The sequence below is a fragment of the Thermobia domestica genome, chromosome 2 (genome assembly GCF_964235325.1).
Source record: "Thermobia domestica chromosome 2, izTheDome1.hap1.1, whole genome shotgun sequence".
In the NCBI taxonomy this organism is placed as follows: domain Eukaryota; kingdom Metazoa; phylum Arthropoda; class Insecta; order Zygentoma; family Lepismatidae; genus Thermobia; species Thermobia domestica.
The window spans coordinates 318265086-318292131 of record NC_137455.1 but is presented as its reverse complement, the minus strand read 5'-3'; the positions used below and the strand labels follow the sequence as shown (position 1 = coordinate 318292131).

The following is a 27046-nucleotide window of genomic DNA, read 5'->3' as shown; positions in this document are numbered from 1 at the left end:
AGAACATGGCTTTGATGTCGCTTTTGCCAATATGAGTGAATAAATAAAATAAATAAATAAATAAATAAATACAATAAATACAATAAATAAATACAGAACATTGCCTTCAGCGTTGTCCTTTTCGTATCAATCATGCAAATAAATAACAAAGAGTTATGCCTTAGGCTGACATGTCTGCTCTTTCGTAAGTAGACTTGGGTTCAACTAGGACCTCAACGGAGTCTGGAGTATCACTATTAATCTTAAGAACCTCGAAAACTATGTATTTCACACTAATATTTGTGACTCCTACGTGGCTATATGGGATTTACGCAAGCATCATTTGCACCAGAAACCCGGATTCATTCTCGGTGACAGTGAATATGATTCTGATTCTTCCTGAAGCTGTAGGTACATATTTCATATAGCATTGCTGCTGTAATGGAAGCTAAAATGTAATCCAAAAACACTCATATCTGTTCTACCGTGTATTTGTACTTTCCTTGTATGCTGGGGGCGCGGTGGCTCAATGGTAGAGCGTTCACCTCTGCATGGGGTTCCTGGTTCGATCCCAGCTCGCACCAAGTGAACTTTTTGGTGGACGAACACCGTGTGCGTAGACTCCCTCAGGGTACTCCCGTTTCCTCCCACTTTCCTCATTCCACCAATTCATTCATATCTCATCATCACCGTCTTCTTTAACCTATCCGGGACATATAACCATGGGGCATAAAACACAAAGATTTCATTTCATTTTTCCTTGCATGTTTACATTTTTACCCTTCCAACCCACCCAAGCAGAGAATCGAAAGAGGCTTCGTACAAGATTAGATCTGGTAAAGATTTACCTGTTTGACAAGTTTGTTGGTTTTATGATACTCCTTTTTATGTAAAGATATGATTACAAATACATAGGTAGACAGACACGCCTACATACGCACACATACACACATGCACATATTTTTATATATGTATAAGAAAAAGTTAGATGTAGGAACGAAAACTTACCTGTTTATTATTGTAACGTTCTGAGTCTGTGCTAAAGCTGTTAATAGTGTTAATTCGTTGTATGTGGAAGTAGCATTTTCGTAACGTTCTAATGCAAAATTCCATTCGTCTTCTCCACCGTCACGAACAGCAGTGTACCAAATTGTTTCCCTCAAATTTATCGATATACTAAGAAAAAAGCATAAAAAGAGGAAATTCAGTTAGTTATTTATCTCGTCATATGAATTTACAGTCTTTATTACTTTTAATCGTATATTGTACAGTACGTAATATATGCTGAATGTTCAATATAACCTAATACTACATGAGAAGGAAGAGAGCATTATTCTTTTGAAAATAAATTATACCTTCCTTAAAAAATGCTAGCTATGCATTGCCAGTTAAAATAAACACAAATTTTAATTATCCACAATTGTTTGCATGAATCCTTAACTAGGGTCACATTTACAGTTGGGCCAACATGGGATGTGGCCCAAGATGGCAACTTTTGACGGGACAAATTTTCTTGGAGCAAATTTTGAAAACTCCCTGCCATCTTCTCAACCTCCTAGAATGGAATTCAAATTATTTTAAAATTATCTTTAGATATTGTAAGTACGTCGTAAGCACAAACATTTGTACTTTAAGTAAAATTTGTATATAATTTTTTTCAGATGCGAGAATCATTTTCATTTTCAAGGTAAGTAGAATTATTCTAGAATGTTTTTACTACATGATAATATTTCCAATTATGAATATTAAATTGCCTATTAAACAAATCACATTTGTCCACAAAATCATGATTCTTTCTTATCGAGTTCCGTTTGAAGATCTTATGTCAGTGGTCCTCAAAGGGAGGTAAGCAGACCCCTGGGCAAGGGTGCCCATGTTGTGGTTTTCAAGGAGGGGCAAGAATTTGCAACATTTCAAATGTAGTCTTATATTTTGCGGTAACTTTTCTAAAAAATCTATTGGGGTTTCCATCTTCTGAAGTACAATTTCCTCTAGAGGGAGCGAGCGCCCTACCTTGCCCCCCTCATGGGCGCTCTCGCCCCTAGGGGTCCATGGGACGTAGCCAGGGGGTCCGTGACACCTAAAAATTAAAATGTGTTATAATAAAATGGAACTCACAGCTGTTATGCAAGAAGTATTCTCTTCAGTCACTAAAAAGGAAGCAATTAGAAATTATACTTACTATTGTAAATTTAAATGTTTTCCTACTTTACTAAATGTCTGCCCTTTGAGTATGAAGAGTTGTCTAAAAAGGCACTGCAACATTTGATGCCTTTCCCTACCACTTACTTATGTGAACAGACGTTTTCTGCTCTTTGCATTACTAAAGCCTCAAAACGAAATCGTCTTAATGTGGAATCGGACTTAAGATTAATGGTCACAAACCTTATTCCGGGTTTTAGTGCAATTATGGAATAGAAATTAAATGAAATCTTTGAGTTTTACGTCCCTCGGTTATTCCGGTTAGGCTAAAGGAGACGGTGATGAGTAATGAATGAAATGGTGGAATGAAGAAAGTGGGAGGAAACTTGTGAACCCCTAGAAAACCTACGTATACAGTGTTTGTCCACCACAAAGTTCACTTGGCGTGGGCTGGGATTGAACCAGGGACCCCAAGCACCAGAGGTGAACGCTCTACCACTGAGCCACCGCGGCCTCTGCAATTATGGAAGAATAGAAAGAATTTCATTCCTCATGTTAGTGACCCCACATTTGAGAACATTGTTTATCAAGTGAATTTGCTGTTTTTGTTTAAAGAAAAAAACAGTCTTGTCGCTTTTTCTTACGATTTTTTGTACTATGGCAATGACTGTTTACGGTTTCAAAAGTAGGTTTATAGATAAGATGGAATGTATACTCAGGAAGCTTGCAAGAAAACGTTTCTTGATATACCTTGCTCTGATACCTGTTGACAAACAAGCGAAAGAGCATAACCATTCTACAATCTGATATTCTGCAGTATAAAGTTTGGAAGTCTAATAAGAAAGAGGTTTTCTGAGATATGTTACTTTACTGCGTTTCGCATAAATATAGTATAGATTCTACAGTGTATTTTCTGAAATTAATAATTTGTATTTTGCTTATACTATTAGACAGATATTATAGAACAACTTACGGAATCTCCTCATCTGGATTGGGAGTGTCCATCCACTGCCTAAAAGCTTCTAGAGACTTCTGAGATGTATCATTATTTCCAAACGTATTCAGAATAGGAATTATTAGAGAGCGAGTTTGAGTTTTAACATTTCCTTCGCCTTCAATGTCATCGAAACCCACATCATCATATACTGCATCAAGAAGATGGAGTACATATCGCTGAGAATGGTTAAAACAAGAATAAGTTCTATGAGATCTATTCAGAGTAATGCATTATTCTCTTCTATCCATCGTTGTTAAGGCAACCAATCCATCAAAAATGGATTAAAACTATGTTAAAAACAACAATGGATATACAATTCAAAACTGGCATTTAAAACAATTGTTATATCAGTTGGTAAAACAATCTTATTTTATCTTTCTCGCAAGAATTATAACATTTCGGGCAATAACACAATGATCAACTTAATAATTTAATCCATCACATAAATACATCATGGAGTTAGAAAACGTTCCAAAGTAGAGTAGCTTTTTTTTTTTTTTTTTTGAAAAATGAAATGAAACCTTTAATTTTAACGTCCTATGATTATGCCGGTTAGGCTAAAGGAGACGGTGATAATGAGAAATCAGTGAAATGGTGCAATGAAGAAAGTGGGAGGAAACGGGAGAACCTCGAGAAAACCCACGAGAACGGTGTGTGTCCACCACAAAGTCCACACGGCGTGAGCTGGGATCGAACCAGGGACCCCAAGCACTGGAGGTGAACGCTCTACCACTGAGCCACCGCGCCCCCAGCTTTTTTTTTGAGGGGAAGGGGAAATGTCAAGGAACCCTACGTAATTCAACATACATATAATGAAAGAACACTGACTTATATTGTATTAGTGCCACAGTAACAGCTTAAAGACCGTTGAAAATGCCCATGCATGGAGACAGTGCAATATTCAAGTTTAATAGATTTTCTTTCCCATAAAATCACATTTATTTTTTTTATATATAAAGAATACCAGGGATGAACGACGAACGTATATTTTTAACGTATTTTATGACTTGAATCGGAAGACGGTACTATGATGTTTCTGGATATTTATTTATCACTGAAAAGCTTTCAGTTCTCGTAAAATACATGCTATTTATTCCCAAGGTAGCCTTTGAAACTTTTAAAAGCTGATATCTCAGAAGAAGAGAAATTTGATTTTTATCACTGTTTCAATGTATTGTCCATGAGTTATAATATTTTGTTCGAACTGAAACATTATAAACATTACACAATAGAACAAAACATATTTTCTGCATAAATAAATTGTAAATATCAATTTTTTTTTTTTTTTTTTTTTTTTTTTTTTTTTAGGGAAACTGACTTTGTACTCACCCTATTCGACTGACAGTTTAGGGAATTTTCAAGTTAATTCTCTCCAAGAAACGATTGAAATCTTTATTGAATACTGAAACCTTTCGTTTATATATATATATATATATATATATATATATATATATATATATATATATATATATATATATATATATATATATATATATATGGTCTTTCAAAGAATAAACTTATACTTACAATTGTGAATAACTAAAAATAATATTAGTATCATAGTCGAAAGCAATATGCAGAATACCAGACACGTTATAAACGAAGTATATTCAGAATGACTGATATTACACTTGATTTTCTTGTGCACTGAACGTTTCAATATGTAAAACCTAAACCGATAATTGCAATATCTATATCTGTTACTTTTGATCATTCTCCAAACATTCAAAGAAAAACATCCTGATATTTAAACTCTCTAATACTGTCCACTATGTGACTCACAGTTTAAGAACAGGAGCAAGAAGAGCAAAAAATGTATTATTAATTAGTTTGCACATGATGGGATGAAATTACGGCAGAGAGTTGTATCGGAATATTTATGGACACTTGAATAGAAAGAAAGTACCGTTCTCACAAAGAAGCAGTATTAGCTGTCAAGAGTAATTTAAACACACCGAATAGGGGAACAGTACAATCATGTCTTTCCTGAATTCCTGTAACTGCTAGTTTTATGTCGGACCATTTATTCCACTTATAAGTATTTTATGCAAGAAAATGTTTGTTTGTTTTCGATTAATTAGTTTATTTTGTAATCGTACCGTCTAAGTTCCACCATACGTCTAATTGCAAAGCAATTAATAAGGGGAAACAGGCAGAAAACATAACTTATATAGTAAAGTTATATAAATTTACTATGAGTGGTTGCCTCTAAAGTGCAGTAAGATTTGATTGGCACTTCCGTTCAATATACTAAACCAAATGTTTTACTCATTTGCAATATGAAAGAAAAAGAAGTCAGATAGGAACTTAAATTAGATGGGCAACACTTGTGTGGTTAATATCTAAGTTTTCTATCCTTTTTTAAGTTCTGGTACCTACATATAGCCCATAAAGTAGTATCATTATTCGATTAGAAAAGTACAAATAAAGCCTTTTATTTCGTTTTTTCCCTTCAAATCTAGAAGCATTGTAGAACACGTTACGTATGGCTTGAGGCCTTCTGCATCAAGTCATAGGAGTGATGACGTAACTTACTTTCTTGTTTATGCCTATTTTTACTTTTAATTTTTGACAGGCTTACTTTTGGACCTAGACGATCGAAATTTTGCACGCACATTCAGCACACCACTTAGTATTTTTCAGATCTCTGCGTTAAAAAAGGGAGGGTCCAGAGGGGCAAAAGGTAAAAACAAAGGGGATATTTAACCAAAAGAAATCATTTTTCGCGATTTTCCCGCCTTAGATAAATGTTGCAGACATGTGAATGGTAAGGTTGTTTTACTCCAAAGAGAATGACGTACGAACGTTGATCGTATGATAAATAGGGGTCTCAGGAAATTTCACCTGCGATCAGTTTTATACGGGTATTGTGGGGATATTGTTTTGGGCGGTCTCACTTTTTCTCCTAGAAGATTGAAATTTTTCACATATAGTCAGTGCATTACTTAGTATTTTTCAGGTTTGTTTCAGATCTTTGTGTTAAAACAGTGGAGGTCCAAAGGGGCCCAAACTTTGAAAAGATAAATCAGAAAAATCTCGATTTCTCTCAAAGTTTCCCGTCTTAGGGACTGGATAGGGAAATGTGGCTGGTACCGTTCGAAAGACTGTTCCATTGTAAAGAGATTGAGGTAAAGCCATGATTATAAGATAAACAGAAATGATGCTGTAGCTGCTTGGCTGAAAGTCTTTAATTTACCTAATAGAAGCCAGATCTTAAAAGAACTCATACTAAATATTCAAGTATTCTCCATGAATTACACTGTAAAATTAAGTTCTTATAATATACAAATAAACACCCGTATATTTACCCTGTATACTTCTTCTGCTGGTGTACTTCTAAGAAAAGTTTTAAAGTAGTTAATAGCTTGCAATGCTGCTGACCAAGGTACATATTCTATTTCTTTGCTAAGATATCGAGTGATGCCAAGAACTGTAGTATAACCAATGCGTCCAACCATGTGAAGATCAAAGCTATCATCCAAGAGTTGAGCTCTGTTGAGGACATGAATGTTTAATCCCTGGTCTGAGCTCAAGTAATCAGCTAGTAGTTTCCAGTTCTGTGAGTCATAATTCACTCTGAAGAATCCTGTAAAAATGCCATTTAAATATTGTAAGATCTTAAATTTATACCCCAACACTTCAACATCATTACAAGTGTGTAAATATTATCTTATATTGATCGTTTCTTGAGAAAGTTTAATTAATATTGCACGCACATTTAGAGGGAGGCCACAAAGTCCAGTTACCCATGAAGATAAGCAACATGAACCACTAAACGTACGGAAATAACGATATGGAGAGAACTGAATGACATGAACAACAATGAATTCGAGAAGTTCTATTGACATAGGAAACAAAGTATCCAAAGGATCAATCGGTCGACTGTCATTTTCATGACAAAGGATAATACGCCGCCGGGTTCTGTGCGACATTTTGCGGAGCATTGCATGTGTTACTTCAGTGAAAGCTTCTGTCAGTTCGGTAGTTGTTTCGTAACGGTTTTGGTCAACTATGAACTTTATGAGCCCCCATAGCTCTTTATCACAGGTGAGCTCAGGACTTGGTGAGGGAAGTGGGGCCGGTAGATCCGGACAACCATTACCAATCCAATGCTCAGGAAAGATTTCCGTAAGATATTTCCGTACGCCGAGGGCATAATCGTCAGATGCTCGAGCATAGGAAAACTTACATTAAAATTTATCAAGGGTAACAGGAAAACTACATTAGCATTTATCAAGGGTTAACGAGACTTTCTGGCCACCCTGTATAGTAAGAAAAGAATTGGTAGATTATTTTCTTTATTTAACACACCATATATTTTGATCGAACAGTTACCAGTTGTTTTATGCAGTTATGGAAAACTCTAAAAGTTTCATTTCCTAACTAGTAAATAACCCTTCGTTTACTATGGGCAATATTTCGAGTTGTTCCTTTCACCCATTTTTATATAGAATTCATCTACACGCAAAGACTCCCACAAAGTTCGTACGCCTGCTCTTTTCTTCTCTTCTAGGAAAATGTTAAAAAGGGTGAAAAAATAACTATTTAATACAAGGGTTCCAAACACCTCTCTAACCTTATGAAGGTTAGTGTAATATTATACTTTACTATATTAATAGTAATTCTATTCATTATTTCCTGGCCATTCCATTTTCTTACCTTCTAGGTCAAATATCAAAGAACTGTTAAAAATTTCTCTTAATATTTTAAATGTGAAGCCCATACGACACATATTATCTCTCTAACCTTAAGATATTCCCTGTAATGAATTCTTATTTTAACAATGTGAAACTACGATAGATTTCCATACTATGGAAATTCAATAATCACACTTGAAATACATCTATAACTACTGGTTGCAAAAGATTAATAAAGTCAAAAATAGAAACCTGTTCCTCGGACGCTGATATCATATCAAAGAGCAATTACTCGCTATGATTTATTTTTTGTTCTATGTCGATAAAGTTTGAAACCAGAAATGGTTAATTTGAACCACTTCCGAATTGAAAAGTTTTTTAAGGGTAAAGATAGAGCCTACTCTAGGAAAGCTGAATCAAGTGCAAGGAATTGCATTTCAATATTTCTTACAGGTTTTGCTTTACGAAAATCATTACGAAAACCGGAAGTAGTAGTGAATGTTAACAATTTCCGGTTTTTGGTAGTGTTTTGCTAGTTGTAGTAGTATGTATTCATGATACTCTGAATCGATTGGAGAAAACTGCTTGTGGCTATTCATTACCATTTGTTCTGTACGATGAGTACTGGAACAGAAAATGGATAATCTAAGCCACTTCCACTTTCAATAGAGAGTTAACGGAAGATATGGAACCTATTCCTAGAACGCTGAGTGAATTACAAACAAACTGTATCTCGATATATGTTTTAGCTCTATAAAAATCAGTATTGAAAGCGGAGGTTGTAGTTGATTGATCAGTATTAAAAGCGGAGGTAGAACTTGAACCACTTCCAGATTTGCCAGAGTTTTGCGGTTTGTAATGATATGATTCCTTCAGACACTGCGTTGTCTGCCGAAAACTGTTTGCTGCTATCTATTACAACGTCTGTTCTATAAGGATAAGTGTTGAAATCGAAAAATAGTTACTTTGAACCGCTTTCGATTAGAATGGAGGGTTAATAAAGCATATGGAACCTATTCTTCGAAACAATAAATCGATTGCAGAAATCCGCATCTCCATATGACTTACCGTTTTGGCACTGTGGAAATTAATATTAAAATCCAAGTATTTTTTAGAAAAATCTTTCAGTTCTGGTAGTGTTAGTGATAGTCATGGTACGTTGGCTAAAGTCTCTCAATCGTTTGAAAAAAAAAAAAGGCTTCTCGCTATATATTAACGTTTTCATCCTGTAGTGATAAACATTTGAAAGCGGAAATGAGTAAGTACAACCACTTTCGGTTTTAAATACGTAAATAACGCAGGAGAAACTATTTGCGCTGAATCCTATACATGCAATCCCATTTTGAATGCTCTTATATTCTTGCTCTGAAAGCTACCGATAAACGAACAGATGTGGAGACGGACGAAACCGTTCTATAAAATTTCTGACACTTCTGTGTTCATAAATAATTCTGTGTTTGGAAGTAAAATAATTGTATTCCCCATTACTTTTTCTTTGCACCTCTTTTTCTTTTCCTTTGCACCTCCCTTTTCTCTTTCTTTTTCTTTCTTTCTTTTTCTTTTCTTTTTTTGTCAATTTGTAGCTATATAATTATTTTACATATGAAGTCCAAATACCGAGGTTCCTACGTCTAACCTTAAGAGATTCCGAGATACAAGCATATTATAAAATAATTGTATTACCATAATTTCTGTGTTCTCAACTTATTTTCTTTTTTTCTAGGACAAATATAAGAAAATACACTAAAATATGAGTCTAATTGTTTTACATGAGATTCAAATACTGTTTCATGTCTCTAACATTAGTAGATTCCCAGATATGGTGATTGTTACATTTATAAACTCTATTTTTTCTTTAATCTCTTTCCTTCCATTCTATAGATCAGATACAGAAAAAAAAACGCCGAAACTTCTGTGTAATTATATTAAATGTGAAGTCCATAAACCAGAGTTCACGTCGTTTATCTTCAGAAATTCTGTGATATTAGTATTTTATTTTAATAAGTATAGTCCCGATCTCTTTTCTTCGCCTATAGGTCAAATATTTTTTAAAAAAGCCGAAAGGAATGTCTAATTATTTTAATGAGTAGTACGCATGCGAAATTACATGTCTCTAAGCATGAGAGATTTCCAGATATGATCATTTTACAATAATAATTGCCATACGTATTATCGTTCCTCTACCTTTCCTATGTAAGTTTAAAAAGGAATCCTCCGTTTGTGGTATTTTACGTCATAAATACTACGCAACGTCGAAACTTCAAGTTTTTAGCTTAAGTGATTTGGCCTTCACGTTGATCAGTCAATCAGTCAGGACTAGGCGCGTGCCTAGAAATTTTTGCTAGGAGGAGGCCAAGCTTTGGGAGTGTAGTATTGAACGGGTATTGTTCAGCGCCCGAAAACACGATAAGTAATTGTAAAATACTTCCACTTATATTTTTTTTAAAGTATAGAAATATATTGTTTTTTTATAAGAGAAAGAGTACATAGGAAATGTAGGATCAATTTTTATGCTACATCAATCATTTTTCTCTTTAACAGTAAATTTGTATTGAGAAAGTGTACAAATGTGTGTTGAGTTATTAAATTTTGTGTGGGTCCCGACCCGCTGGAATACCAAATATATATACATATGGTATATATTAAAGAAAATCGATTTTTACATTTCTAGATTGAAAACTGCATTGAATAAGCCTATGCGTTTGCAGCTTGTCTAGCATTAAACTGTCAATATGATAGTAATTCATTGTAATTTGAGACAAAATACATTAACAGTGGTCAATATACAGTATATGCGATCTTTCCTTTTGGACTATTAAGTTATACGGACAATTAGCTATTTTTGTTTTGTTTGAGAATAAATAGAATGTTAATGGATTTTTCTTGTTTCTTCTGTAAATGTAGCTAGCTAAATGCACCTTCCTTTTCTCAAAATGAATATTTGCTCTAATATATAAATAATGTAAATTCAATTTTATTAATACATATTAAACATAGAATAAAATTTTATTTTCATGATGATTTAATCATATTTAAAGAGAAAATCAGAAAAATAAAGCCATTAAAGTTCCAGTTCATTTGAATGAATATGGAAAAATCACTTTCTATGTACGTGAATGGAGTTTTTTTTAAAAGGCTTCAAGGTAATCAACACACTTAAGCTTCTTCACAAAGCGTCCAAGAATTTTGAATGTGAACAAGGTAGAAATATAACATTTTACTAATTAAACTAACAACCGCTTCCACAAATTTCCTTATAGACCATAAATTTGATTGTGCAGTTTATTGCGTCATAGTTGTTGTGCTACTAACTTTATACCACATACAAAAGGCATAGAAAACAATCATTAGTTCATACAATACCGTTCTGAAGATACTACTCGGCTCACTTTACACATTTTTCTTATTATTGTTGTGTTCAAGCTATCCACTATTTTTTTTAAAAAAAAATAGGGTTGAGGTTAGTAAAGACTCTAAACAAGTAGAGTTGGACGACTCTATTTACATCCTGCCACCGAGCGAATAAGTTTCTTACACCCAATGATCCCTAGCCTTCTTCGAATGATGCCAATTTTACTGAACACCCGCAACAAGGAACATCACGACATTCTTGTTTGCTTTTCTATTAATAATAATATATACTAGTACACTGAGGGAAAAAAGGTAGGAGGCATACTTAAAAAGGTAAGGTTGCATGCGTAATTCCTGTAATTTTTGGACTTAACGTATAGCAAACGTATAACTGAAAACGCATGTTTTATAATATTTTCCGTATAAGTGTACCGTCAATACGTACTTTCCATATGAAGCAATATAGGCGGTCAGGATCTCACATACAAATGGACGTATATAATATATAGCTGAGGAATGTAACAAGAATATGCATGTGATATACGAAAAACTGTTAGATGTCAAACATCCTGCAACGGCATGATGTAACATCTAAGGGTAGGTATCGATATCGATATCGTATGTAGATATCGATAAAGTATACTCCATATTGATTTTTGTAGTAAGAAAGAGGATTCCGTATATTTGTAGAATATACCGTTCTCCGGAGAACGGATTTTTCTCTGTGTAGTAAAGAATTGTAAATTACAATAAAAAAGTGAATCTGTGTAGTATTGAGCATTTTCAGCCACTGAACGCATGGAGCGGTTGGTTACCATTGATGTACCCTACCACTTAGTCGAATTAGATTGTTGTATTCATAGTGAAACTGCCTCTATGCACAGCATCCAACAGTATACTTCAGATGATCCGTTTGTCAAATAGCTTATGGCAATATAAATAGTCTTAGAAATCGAGCGTGCAGACCGTTCGCTAGTAACTCTCTTCATTCTACAAATCCATTGAATACTTTTGCACAAAATCGGAGAATCATATACAATTGTGGATTTTATTTTCATTAATAGTGTACAATACTCACTTTTTAATTAATGACGTCGTGTAGTTGGAGGTAAACATAAAATGAACTCTTTGAATTTTACGTATGTTCTGTAAGATATAGAACACAGTGATGACGAGAATGATTGAAATAGCGGAATGAAAAAGTATGGGAAAAGAGGAAACTCTGATAAACCACATGCACGGTGTTTGTCCATCACAAAGGCCACTTGGCGAGAGCTAGGATCGAACCACAGAGCCTAGAGGAGAATGCTCTACCACTGAGTCAACGAGTCCTCGAAGAAGGTAATCACTTCTTTCTAGTGGCACCAATTATGATTTTTCTAGTTAGGTGTGTTAACGAAAATTACAATACCTAGGTAGATCTTTTTGTTCGTACGTTGAGTTCAGGCACTGGTGGTAATTGTTGAGTAAATATATGGTTCTATAAGCTACCGTCTATATATATCAACAGTTCAGATATATTTGCATAGTAGTTGTAGATTGATATAGATATAGGCATAAATAGGTATTTTTTAAATCAATAAATATCGTACTCTGGTGCCACGAAACGGAAAATTCCTACAGGAATTAGTATAAGAATATTATCTTGTTGTATTAAAGCTGGACCTTCTTCATAATCTCTACCGTCATACTACAGTCAAATCATAATTATTGTATAGTACTTGTAAGCTGAGATCATTAAAATACAGTAATTGAAAAATATAATTTCTACTAGTAGTATTATATAAATCTTACCCTTTCGACGGGGAGTCAAACGTAGAAATTAATTAGGTTTTGCTATTATGGTTTTAAATAGGCATAAAGTACTGCAATATCCTAATAAGGTCTGAGTAAATAAGGATATATTTAATTTGTACTTTAAACATGAACATCATAGTCATTTGGTATCAAAAATGTTTCATGTAATATTCTACTTTTTCTGGTACATGAACAAACATCGTATTATTGTTAACTGACAATGATCATATTACCTAACTAGTAATACTTTTGGAAACTACAAATTAGTTTATTTCTAAGAATCTTTTTTTTTAATTAGTGAACCTGTATGAAGTTTCAAATTTTAAAGGAATAAATATTGTCACATTGTATCGTTATAGAAGAATAGGTCTTTAAAAAGATTTGAAGCTTGTCACCTGTTTGTTGAATATTAAATATGATAAATTGATCATTTGCTGGAATGCCCTCTAAGGTAATCTGTTGTTCATTTCTTAGAAATCCCTTGGGAGCTGTGGTTTCGAAGTCCATTTCGTCTTGTGAAGTGTATGATAAGGGAATAACCCACAATTGGTCACTTGTGGAATTCACTATGCTTCCTGCGAAGAATCTTTCCTACATAAATAAATCATATATTAGAAATTAAATACATTTTGTTGCTAGTTTACAAAATTTGAAGTCACTCTTAATAAATATAACATATCGTATTTGCCATATTGTACTGCTCAACATTTTTTTTTTCAAAAATTGCAAAGAGAACGAGTATAATTACTATATGCACAAGTACATATGGTTTCTGAACACAAAAATAATCATTCAGTTAATTTTATTAATTTATGTTTGAAATAATGGCAATATTGAGCTGAGCAGCAGCATTTGTTCTGTATTACGCCCAGTTTGGGAGGACTACATTTCCCAGGATCTTTCAGCAATATTCATTAAAGTTTTCACGGCGATGTGTGTTGTATATCGAATGAAACATTCTCATGTCTATATTCTAATAAAAAGATTTATGCAAAGGTTCATAACAGCATAAACAACTTCTAACAATTTAGTCTATATCATATGCAGTTTTAGGAATATGAAGTTTTGAACTTGATAGACGTCATTAACTGAAATGTTTGTATCTTAAGACGTACAAACTATCAATTTTCATATTGCACACTTTGCTACTGGTCTTGCTTATCTCAATTTTGCCTTTCAAATACCACTGTCTTGTTATATGTATGACACTATAAATTTTAAAAAAAATAGAATAGAGTTTAAAAGCTTAATACAATCTTACGTAATGCTGATCAGAATTGTGCCTCATATACAACTAACCCACCAGATTCTCATTGAGTTTGCCATATGTCTTGAAATCACGCTCAGCTTTAAAAAGTTCTAAAATTTCTTATTGTTACTGGAAATTTTGAGACTTCCACGAAGTGCTGCAACTGGAAAGAAATGCTTTTGTTTTTAAACCTTTATCATTGAAGAGAAGTAAAAGGCGGTTCAGATTTCATGACTTAAATTCAGTATCTCACGAATCACTGAAGCTTGAGAGATAAAATTCAGCATTAAAAAGATCATTAAAAGGAAGAAAATAGTTCCGTGTTTTCGAAAATGTTCGCTGATAAAGGAAGAACGAAATGACATTCTAGTGATATTAAAATTTCTCCTTTTTTTAGTCAGAAAGTGTCCAATAGAAGGATTTTTTCTAAGATAGGGTTATGAAATTCGGTATACAAACTCTAAATTAAAAGTAAAGGAATACATGTTTCAGCGTTTTTGGAAACCCTCTTTTTAAGGAAGGAAAGAGGAAACATTTCTAATACTAAAATTTTCATTTAAAAAAGTCAGAAACTGCCAAATGTAAAAATTCGCTTAAGCTGGAGATAAAGTCAGTATATAGACTCTAAAATCAAATTTATTTTAGTTTATTTGGAAAGCGTCGAGGATGAGGATATATTTAAGTTGAAAGTATTAAATAGTTGTATGAATTTTAAATTAAAAATACGGAAATACGTGTTTCCGCGTTCTCGAAAATTCTGCTTGAAAGGATGGAAAGAGGTGCGCTTTTTTACTACTCAAATTTATCTTTATTTTAAAATGTACCGAATGTGAAAATGTACTTACTTTGGAGGACTAAAATTCGGTTTATGAACTCTAAATTAAAATAAGGAAATATGTGTTTCTGCACTTTGGAAAATTCATCTCCTATGATGAAAAATTGGAGATTTTCTACAATAGGCAAATTTATCTTTATTTAACCAGAAAATGCAAAATGTGAATGTTTACTTAATTTATACGTGTGACATTCACTAGATTCTTAATCAAAATAAAGGAACTTTTGTTTCAGCGTTTCCGAAAATTCCACTTCTAATGTGGGAAAGGGGGAAATTTCGGTAATACTATCACTTCCCTTTCTTTACACAGAAAACACCAAAAGGAGGATTCCATTAAGTTGAAGGTGTGAAATTTGCAATATGAATTCTGAACTAAAAATACGAGAATATGTAGCTCAACGTTTTCGAAATCCCATATTGAAAGAAAAGGAGCGAGGACATTTATACAAAACATAAGTTTCCTCTTCTGAATTCATGTAGTGCCAATGTGAGGATTCGCTTAAGCAGAAGATTTGACTTTATTCATAGCCCTGTAGTTAGAAATAAGGAAATATTTGTTTCATCGGAACATATCGATTATTATAAAATTAAAACCTTTAGCAATGAATTGCCACCTGTTCTAACAAATATATTTAATACATCCATGAAAAGTGGTGAGTTTCATTCAATGTGGAAACAAAGATACATTGTACCAGTATACAAAACAGACGATCTTAGAATTATTAAAATATATACAGAGGCCAAGAGCATTAGTCTATGCATTTTGCAAGGTATTTGGAATTATAATACATAAATATTTACATTATAATCTAAAAATTAATTAAATAAATTTCAGCAAGGGTTTTATAAAACAGATCACATTGATTGTAACAAATCTTGCATATTTTATCGATTTTACAGATTTAAGACATAAAAATAGATTACAAGTGGACACTATAAATATAGATAGATAAATGAATAGATAGATTGTTCTATCGTGATAGATATGTTAAAAGCTTTCGATTCCATAGAGATGAAATTCTTGCTGATAAATTAACAAACATAGACCTATCTCCTTTGTACATTCGTTTGTATATCAATTGAGTCTGTAAGTTATGTAGGTAATAGAAAATTTGGACTAAAAATTGGCCAATTAACCTGAAGTTATGGCTATATAAAGAATGACATATCTGTGTTATCTCCTTTCCGATACGTTTATTTTCCCTATTTATTAATGATCTGCCTGGGAAAATTAAATATTAAAATGTTTTATTATGTCGACTTTTTAAAATTGTTTAGAATAGTAAATAGTGATTATGGTACCTATTTACTACAGAAAGATTTTTATACTGTTAGTACATGCTGTAAAAATAATTTGTTGAAAATAAATTGACAAAACTAAATATACATGATATACTAACGAAAGTCCAACACTACGTGTGCAAATATGTAGTTAATCATGTAATATTTCATAAGGAAAAACAGATTAAAGATTTTATTATAGTATTTGACAGAAATATGAAATATAGCTATCATATAATTTACATAGCGCAAGAAGCTAGAGGAAAAACTGGATTCATGTTCAAATAATGGCCTCAGTTTAAAAATGCCACATGATATGTATTTTATGCAAGATACTTGTAAGATTAAAACTAGAGTTTGATGTATGTCTTTGGAATAGTATATGTATTAAATTTTCAAACAATATTTAGTCTATCAAAATGTTTTATTAGGCTACTATGCCTTAAAATGTGTATAGATTACTACTCAATAGTTAATCATGTTGGAATCAATTTTGGGGATCACAGATATTCAGTGACTGGAGAAAAAAATTATTGAAAGAAACTTTATTCAGAAAGTACTATAAAATACATATCATAGTGAAAACCGATTGCATAACATAGGTATAAAGTAACCAAGAAAGTTCACCCACCTGCTTCGATCATCGATATTTCGCCTAAAACGTACCTAGAAGATCTAAGATCATCCCCATCAGCATCAACAACTTTCTGACAACGTTCTAGAAGGCAATGAATTCCATCGCGGTAGAACTTGGTTTGTCGTGAAGTGAAGAAGATATCAAGTGCATTTTTCACCTCTACTAGGGATTTGAACTGGAGTCCTTTAAAGTGTTTGTCCAAGGAATGGAGGAGTGGATAATCGGATGGTACAACGTCGGAGAATTATGGCGAATACACTAGTGTTTCCCATCCAAGAAGTAGAATAGTGCCCCGGGTCATTCTAACCATGTGGGAGTTAGCGTTTTCCTGTAACAGGAGGACCCGTTTGATATTCAAAAGTACTAGCTCTAGATTTTTGAGTTTTTCTTGAACACGGCTCAACTGCTGACAGTACACTGTTGCTTTGATGCCCTGATCAGCTGGTAGCAGTTCCCGATGTACGATGCAGCGAAAAGTTTACTAAACACACAGGAGGGCCTTCTTCTGGTGTAGTGCTGGTTTCAGCTGTTTTGTAACCTTTTATTGGGATGCTAACCAATGATGACGGCGCCGTGAAGCTTCTTAACATTACCTGCTTCTCATCAGATATCACTACCCTCTCCAGAAATTTCTCCTTCCCAGACGAGACAACAAAAAAATACAGATGTCTGCTCGCGTTGCCTTCTTTTCCTGGAGTTAAATTATGTGTCGAGCCATCGACCCAAATTGTAGGGCTTCTCAAGTTGATGGAGATGCTGCCGAATGGTTTCTCCACTTATACGCAATGATAGTCCCAGTTCCTCATATGTATAGCCACTGTTCGTCTCGATTGCTGCCTGAAGATCTTCATTTTGTACATGTGTTGATCATTTCGGCACGTGATGCGTCTTCGAGTGTTTTGTCACGGTCCTTAAACTTGTTGAACCACCGCTTCACTGTCAGCGTAGTCACGAAACCCTCACCAAAGATCTGGCACATCTTCCGCCCTGTCTCAGCAGCTTTTTACATCAGTTTGAACTCGCACAGCATACAAACTCTTATGACGCTCTGTGTAGGTCGCATATTCACTCTGTATTTAGTAAGTTTCAGGTAGGTAGTATATTGGAGATACCCACACCAAAAATTGACCTTCGCATTATTTCCATTAGCCATCAACTCACGGTGTGAGGGCCAATTGAACACATATCTCCACGAAAAGCAACATAACTTTCTTGCTTACCTTTATAACTTTTACGCTGGCATTGCCATCAGAGTAATGAGCCAAACATGAAAAAATCCTGAACGATGTGCAGAAGAGGTTCCACTCCCAAATTGTAGAATTAGGGCAGCATTGATTCCGATAGTGCAGGTAGTATCTCAGTTCTAATCTGAAGGTATATATGCTGAGATAGTAGTTCCTCAATGAATTCATAGATTGAGCATAGATTGCTGTGCTGCGATCATGCGGTAGAATTTGGTATTTTGTGATGTATGGATTCCTCCCGGTATGAAAAGGAGGTTGTAAGTTTGCCTCAAAAATCTCCGCACCAAGACCCCGAGATACTGGTATGCGCTTAATATTTAGGACAGCCCATCACAACCTGTAGATAGCCTATAACTAGGCGATGCATTTCAGTTTATTTGTGTTGATCTGGTAAGAGGTATATCCTCCATTTTACAAATCACAAGCAAATAAGGGCAATGCGCTAGGGAGTTGGTAAATATTTGACGGGTGTTAACATCTCTACATGTAAGATGGGAAGCACGTTTATCATGAGGGTGATGCCAGCAAAGTTACGGCATACGATATATATATATAGTACGAAATCATATGTAGAGTTTAACTAATTATGAAAGTTTTCTGAAGATAAGAAATATAAAAATTTAAAATAAGCTATTTCGACTCAACATAAAATGTTTAGATCATTTTTCCCATTCCTCTACGCATAAGGTATAGTTTAAAAATATTAAATTTCGCAATTTTTATCTCTAATTATATTAATTATTTTGTGCATTGTTGCAACTGTAGCACAAGTGTTACTACCTTCTGGAAATAAATGAATTGAATACTGATTACAGATAATTAGAATAAGTTATCAATTCTGTAATATAGTTTATTAATCTGTCCATTAAGAAGAAAAATATAAATTCCTCTTCTGTTCAAACCTTATCGCCCTTACTTAGATATTTAAAGAGAAGTAAAGTACTTGAAGATTTTTATAATTCCTTTTTTGTATTTCAATGTAGGTCTACTTACTTGTTCGATTGTAAGCGAGCCTCCTTCATAATCTCTTGTCACCGTAATTATAGGATAACCTTCTTGTAATACCCATGACTCAAATATTTCTTCTACTGTGATATCATCATACAATACTCCTTCTTCTTCAGCCTGTGCCTGCAGGGCGTCATACAAGTATTGTCTCGTTGTGTAGTTGTACGATCTTTAAAATGAAAAATACTTTCTGTTAATTATTAATTTTATTCCTTACGTTATATTCAGTTACTTCTAAGTCATTGCTTTCAATTGGAATTAGATAATGACATTTCAAACAATCAATAATAAGTGCTTGAGAACTTTATCAGTAACGCACGCGCAACACTTAAATAAAAATTAAACTAATATTATATACATAAGTGAAGCAACCGCCAATATCGTCATCTTGGTTTTAAAACTTAAGTTTTTTTGAAGGACTTATCATTGTTCTCCGCTCTGGGCGTAGAAGAATGTCAGAAGTTTTCTCTACTTTTGTACTTTTGGTGATTCTCCTTCTGACATATTTGTAGTCATTTGGTGCTTGGAATGTAACGGATCAATATTTTTCTAATTCTGCATGAAAATATTTATCACATTATCTAAAACTAAATATTAACAAAAAAGTAGTAAATAATGATTTGAAATAAGCTTATCAACAATATTCAATGACAGTAAGATTCTTAATCAAGAAATCGATAATTGACTTGCAAAGCTCTGACATTATACTACCGTAAATATTATAAATGACTGGCGAAACGACAAATATTGTAATATAGTAGAAGTAATGAAATTTTTCATTCGATATCCCGCACTTCGGATACCTCGACCACAAATTTCATTTTAAAAAGTAGCTAGCTTTTGCAAAGTCAGCTAGTTAACTTTCATTATAGAGAGCTTTATGCCTTTATAAAGTATTTTTTCTGAGGTTTATCTTATCAGCTAAATTGCTGTACGGCGTGTATTCGCAAATTTTTATTTTCACGTATAGTAAAGTCTTTATGCGTTTATAAAGTGCGTACTTTTCCTTTGTTTCTAAGGGTAATTGGACAGTTTATCCACTATTGCATTCTCAAGCGACCAATACATACAGTACTGTATTTTCTGAGGAAACACTTGTACTAATTCGTTTCTAACCCCATTCTTGATAACCCACCATTTTCACAAACTCGGGCACCCATGAGCCGAGGTTTCGTGACTTTGCGTGCGCGTATAACAACATGAAGCAATTTATAAATTTTTTCAAGGACGCTGCTGGTCTACAATATCTTGTTGACTACTAACACTTTGCATAATTTGGTGAGTATTGCATAGAAATAGTATTACAAGAAATAGTATTAGAAGGCTAGAAATAGTATTACAAGAAAATTTAATACTATAAATTCCTAGAAATACACACAATCTACTGAATACCAATTACAGTGTTCTTTCATTCCGCTTTATGAGCATGACATTATAATAGAATAATTATTTTTATGGGGGCAATTGTGTTAGTTATAAGATATTCAATCAACCGTCAGTTACATTGACGAATATCTACAGTATTGAAATTATCATGAGGCCCTTGGTTATAAAAAAGGAGTTTTTTGCCGCCATACTTTACGTCTAGCAGTCTAGCTGAGAGCATTGTAAGTTATATAAGAAATGTAAGTAGAATGTATGGGATTTTAATTGAGAACCCTTATTTTTCAGGATTAATTTTAAGATTATTGAATGAAAGGAATATAGTTGTAAGAGTGACTAATCATTTTATTATAAATTTGAAAACAGTGGTGATCTTTTGTTTATGTGATGTTGAATTTTATCTTAAGGCAAACTAATACTAGATTTGAGAATGTAGTACTAATACTAGTTCAAAGATTGGGCTATATCTTAAAAAAGACGTAATGGTTGAAACGACGCTATAATAAATTTAAGTACTGACCAAGTTGTCAAAATTAACATCTGTAAATAATTTGACTGATTTCGAAGCCCAACTATACCATTTTTATGGTTTAGGTTTCCTACTAAATCAAAGAAGTGGCAAAACAATTCAAAGTTCGTAGGACTTCTCAGCATATGCAGTATGAGATAGACTATAAACAATATTTTACGCCCCAGTGCGCATCATTTTATATAATAATAGAGCATATCGTCATTTTAACCTACTTCAAAATAGCAGTTATTCGAGCCTAATCAAACCTATGCCATAGAATAGTAGCATAATGATTGTTTAAAACTAGTTATTACGTTAACTTATTCAAAACCGATTATTAGATTTATTGTGAAGATTTTGAAGAAATGAACTATGTAACAACAATCTAACGTAAGTTGCCATAAAATTAACGTATTACCAAGGCTAAATTAAGGGAGGGGCTTAAAGGGTTGTAGCCCCGAGCCTTCTCTGTGATCAAAACCTCAACTGGCTGTCTGAGCAAAATCTTGCAAAATAAATCATAGTCATAAGATAAAATGACCTAAAATATAATACATATTAACTAAACTTTCCCACTGTACTTTCACAGAAATGTATTAGGCGATGAAAGCAGAGGCCACATATTTCTTTCTAGCCCCAGGTCTCCAAATGGGTTAATCCAGCACTGCGTATTGCACATGAGAACTTCGAGATAATGGTATGTATTTGTCCTTAGCCAAAACGTAACAATATGTTAACCCTATGCATTTCAGTTCCAGCTTTTGAAAGAAATTTACAATTCAGAGTGTTGCGTAAAATTTTAATTGAACAAACAATTGAATAATAATTAGTAAAAGTTCCTTACCTGCTATTTAAGTATCTAATAAGACCTCTTCTGAATACATCTGGCGTTAAAACATGCTGCACCATTCTAATGACACACGCTCCTAACAACCAAAATGATATAAATAATTAAACACTAAATGATCAAATACGCTAGTTCAAATTTAATGTAAAGTTTCTTCAAATTTCATTGATTCTCATAATTTTAGAAATTGGCTAAACAATAGAAACTATTGTGCATCTTCAATGAATTTGTCTTTATAGTATAATTGATTCTAGTGTACAGTATTGTGAAATTAATGTAAAGTTATTACAACTTCACATTTATTGAACTATTTAAATTAGTGCTAAAATCAAATCATTTTAAGGATTTTTCCAAATATCATTCAATTCGTTAATTTAATTGCAAAAAAGCATATTATCTCCAATGTTCATTATCAGACAAGTATTTGTAAAATCATTACATTCATTGCATCATTCTGTAAGGAAAGTCATTAAACGACAGATTAGTGTTCTGTCAAACATTCCACATCCTCTGCACTTTAAGGACCTTTCAGATTGCATGACAGAAAACGTCATCATCGTCTTCATCAAAACTTGTGGAAAACACTTCTTGTGGTGGATTGTGTTGTTAGACTGTAGTGTGGAACATAACAGTACATGCATTAATGGAGGTTAAGACTGTGTTTAGGTCGTCTGGTATTTTGGACCTGGAAGAGTTCATCACCGCAGAGGCATTCCATGACGGCAGTCCAGGCCATCATCCAAATAATATAACTATTGAGCTGAAATACAATGATCCATTCATTACCCTGGCAGATTTGGCGGGATATGAAATCCAATCATAAAATTCAGCGTTAATTCCATTGCATTCACCCTAGAACTTACTCAGCAACTTCGGAGAGCTATTTCATCTATTAGAACAACCACAGCATAATCAAGAACAAAGGATAAATGAAGTAAATACTCATTTCCTATCATAATAGACAAATCCTTTCTTCTCTCCCCTAATTTACCTTCCTTCTAATCTAGTCGTTATTTTATTATTTGAAATTGTTCAGTTTCATTTACGCAGTGAAACATAATCTTTCGCAATATTAGTACTTGTGGGTTGTCCATTCTCATCTCTGTTTAAACCCCCAATTTGAGCAAATTGTGGTAATTCTTAAATGATCCATAAGTCAGTTTCTTAGCTACTTGAACTGACATACTACACCTGTACACTAGTAACTCATTTTTAGCTGGTCGACTATACAGCCTCACTTTATATTATGTTTTGTATTAGTCGAACATTGTGAGTCAAAATAAGCATCTAATTAAACGGTTTACGCTTTCCATTAAGCTAGAAAACAAAAGTAGTGGTTACACAGAAAAACATTGAAGACATGTCTAGATAACCATTGCAGTTGGATAATTAATGGGTTAGAAGGTATTCCATATTTTCGGTATTTATGTATGAAATGAATTTCCGTGCTATTAGTTTACTATTTTGTAGAAAACTCGAAATGATACGCCATTTAGGAGAAGTGTAAAGTAGGTCTCTAATACGCTACAAACCAAAGCGATTATCTGAAGAAAATCACTAAAAATATCCGATAACTTACAACTCTCCTAGACAAAACATTGTTTTGTCGAATTAATATTAGTGTCCACTGAATTTCCTTTTAACAACAGTGTGACAGCGAAATAAGTATGAAATATTCTTATTTCAGTTTGAAGACTTATTTTTGATGCCCGCTCATTTTTTATGTAAAGGACAGTGGTTCCTGCGTGACTGAAACATAATGTACAAACATTATGGTATCCAAACGACAGTAATCCCTCAACTTACTGATTTTATATTTATGTCAAAAATTCTCTAATTTATTAAATTTGCGTATTTTCACATTATATTGCCTATTTTCACATACAGTGTCACCGAGTAGAATTACAAAATAGTAGCATTCACTGATAATATTTGTAGATTTGTGTGTTCTAAACATTAAGATCTAAAAGTAATCTCAAGGTAACTTATATTAACACTAATATTCTAGAAAGTATTCAAAATGGCCAGAAATGAAGTAACTAATAAATGAATTTAGAAATGTGCGTAAATAACTATGTATAGTATATATTCCATACTTAGAATTCAACACACACTACTCAACTGTTCAATCACATTTAATTCTTACTAGTATTTCTTATTTCTTGCAAAAAATACACTAAACGTATTATATAGTGTTATTTTATTTAGTATTTACCTAATGGTTTAAGTGTTTCAAATCAATTTTATTATATAGCAATTTATGTGTCTATCTATTTATGAATCTGTATAATAAGCAAGTTCTGCTGTTAAAATTAACTTTCCATTCAGCACTAACACCAATCACTCATTTTGTATATGAGTAACACGTTTTTCTTTCCTTACATTTACATATTAAACGTGTATACTACTCTTACCGTACTAGTTTCGAAAGTATAAAAAGTATACGCAATTATGATTACATGTACTGCTTTATACAGAACATACAATGATAAATTCATTTCTCTTCTATACTTCGCCAGCGTTATATCTGAAGTTAGTCAAGCCTGCGTGCACCAAGGAGTTGCGCGTAACATCGTGCACCAAGGGAGGGTTAAAAAATGTCTACCACATAAATTGTAATTATCTGTCCCAGAAAATGTAATTTTCTACTGTATTTTGTACTAAACGTAAACTAAGACAACTAAAGGCCACGAACAGACCTATTATTATGTATGTTAACATTTTTATTTATTATTATCATAATATATTTTAAAAGCTAAGAAATGCTATTAGCATATTTTCCTAATTACAAGAATAAGGATGTGGTAGTACAAACATAAGTTATTTTCATTGTCGAAGACTACAGAGTAAAAGTAATTTTATTTTATTACCTGCCATAAATCATTGTTGGTTACTTTGAATCGATAATATTGCATTTGTAAGCGAGGCATATTTATTTTTTTTCACTATGTTTTCCACAAACAAATTCTTCATATTTTGAGCATACAATTGTTATTTTTGCAAGTTTCTTCAATTGAATGCTTTTCAATTTGGCTTCTTTGCAACAAAGAACTCATCTTCCTCTTCGTGTCTTTGGTTCTTTTAGTTCCGCAACACTTTTCGTGACTGTGTCCCAAAACATTTTCTATTGCTGCAGCAACGTGATTCTGGAGACCAATTGGATCCTTAGCTCTTTCCTGCACAGTTTCTTTGATAAGTTCCGTGCCGAATTGTTGGAGGAAACTATACTGTTTGTTAGATCTTTTTTATGCCACTCTGGATTAGTCAACACATAAATAGTATATGAATTGATACAAATTATATCCAACAACGAAAGAAACACTGATAATGGTCATCTTTGGGTGTTCCTTTTGATGGTATACTTCCTGGTCATTTGGTCAATGGAGTCACTCCGTCTTTGGTCGAGTTATAAAACAGTATAATATCGGACTTATTTTTTATGACTTTCATCGCATTTAGTATCCGTACTGTGTCGAGAGCATGACTAGTACTTTCTTTGGTTTTTCCCGAACAATGTACGATACAATTGTGACTCGTGGCTTACCAGAAGCAGGATCCGTAAATGCAAATATGTTGGAGTGTCATTCTCTGTCTTTAGTGAACTTCAGTTCTTCTGGAATGTGCTTCCTATTGCACTGCATCGTTTCAACTAGAGTAAGATTATAGTCTCTGTACAATTCTTTGGCAAGCTGTACAGACGTATAATACCTGCCAGTTGTCGCATTACGTCCTGTATTTACAATAGGAACAACAAGTCGTTTCACTATTTCTTTAGGGACCCTTGATTGTTGGGTCGATCCTTCTACTTTGCCGACATGAACTTTCATATTGAGGACATAACGCTGTTCACAGTCTGCTAACATTCTTATCAATATCCCATACTTTTTGGGCTCAAATTGTTATCTTATTTACACCCATGAAAATCAAAATTCCAATCAAAAGCCGTAGAGCTTACGCCGAACAGGGTTTAGTATCAGAATTTTAAACTTAGCTTGATATAACTTCTTGTACATTATGGTGACACGCTGCACCAAAGGTGGGTACTTTATATCCACCACGAAAACATTTTTAAGAAAATAGATTAATTTTCAGAAACTGAAAACACAGAAAAGCAGAAAGTACAGTTTACATTAGTTTTTTTCACAAAACCTGAGTTATGGTATGATACTAACAAAATATCCATAAAAATTGTCATTTTTGGAAAGGGTGGACATTTTTTAACACCCCTTGGTGCACATAGGGTTAATAATTTTATTGATTCTTTTAGCTTTTAGCAGGTGTCTTTTCCACCATGGTTCTAAGTTATGCAACATCATAAAATGCCATCAACTAAGTATGCAAATGCTACAACAACGTAAAAGATTGAATAATGTAATCGGCAAGTAATTGCTGAGTAAATAACTTTACTTTGTCTCGTCATTACTTTAATCGTCACTTCAACTACTTGTATAGATAATTAATAACGATAAAGCTGATGTATTAATAACAGCAGTAAACAGTAAACGGTTCTATTTCTTAACCAAATATATAGTCTTTAGTTTTGTGAACTACAAATTTCCATTAAATGAGTGTAACTACAGTTTCCGTTTCTGATTATACGATTTAAATTAGCTTCGTATTTAGCAAACTTTGATGCAGAGACAATTTTGGAAAACATACATTGCAGATTAATGGAGAGTATCTTGATTTTCATGTAGATCACTGAAATTGTTTTAATGAAATAACTTGGTACTATCAACCAGGGAACTTAAGGTGTATTTAAGGTTTAATAGTACGACGGACGTTCTGAGAATGAGATACGTTATTTTTCACAAGAAAGCTGTATTACAAGATAAACATAATAGACATTGACGTAATAAGAAATAATCTTTCCTAAATTACGACTCGAGCTGCGAGAGCAAATAACACTGGGGGATGAAAAGAGTGCCGAAACACAGGTTAAAAGGAAGAGCACTACTATGAGCAAAATAAATGACCCGACTCTTTATTTTGAAGTTTTTTGAAACTAACTCCGTTTTCTTTATATGTTTGAAATTTCGGAAGGTTTCCCCAGGAGGACAGGTTACTAACAAACACATTTTTTATATTTCTGTTAGATATTAGGTTAAAATAAATAAATTAGAAGCAAAAAACATTAAATCGACAGAA

General features: G+C 33.3%; 1 protein-coding gene across 1 annotated transcript in view; it reads right to left on the bottom strand.

Annotated features, from left to right (window-relative positions):
* LOC145678643 (aminopeptidase N-like) overlaps nucleotides 1-27046 on the bottom strand; it is a 102949-nt gene that overhangs the window by 30908 nt on the left and 44995 nt on the right. Inside the window, exons 7-12 of the mRNA XM_081749009.1 lie at nucleotides 21896-21977; nucleotides 19143-19326; nucleotides 13299-13494; nucleotides 6427-6704; nucleotides 3095-3294; nucleotides 988-1155 (exon numbers count right to left, since the gene is read on the bottom strand). Coding sequence (XP_081605135.1) covers nucleotides 988-1155; nucleotides 3095-3294; nucleotides 6427-6704; nucleotides 13299-13494; nucleotides 19143-19326; nucleotides 21896-21977 — 1108 coding nt within the window. The remainder of the gene's footprint in view (nucleotides 1-987; nucleotides 1156-3094; nucleotides 3295-6426; nucleotides 6705-13298; nucleotides 13495-19142; nucleotides 19327-21895; nucleotides 21978-27046) is intronic.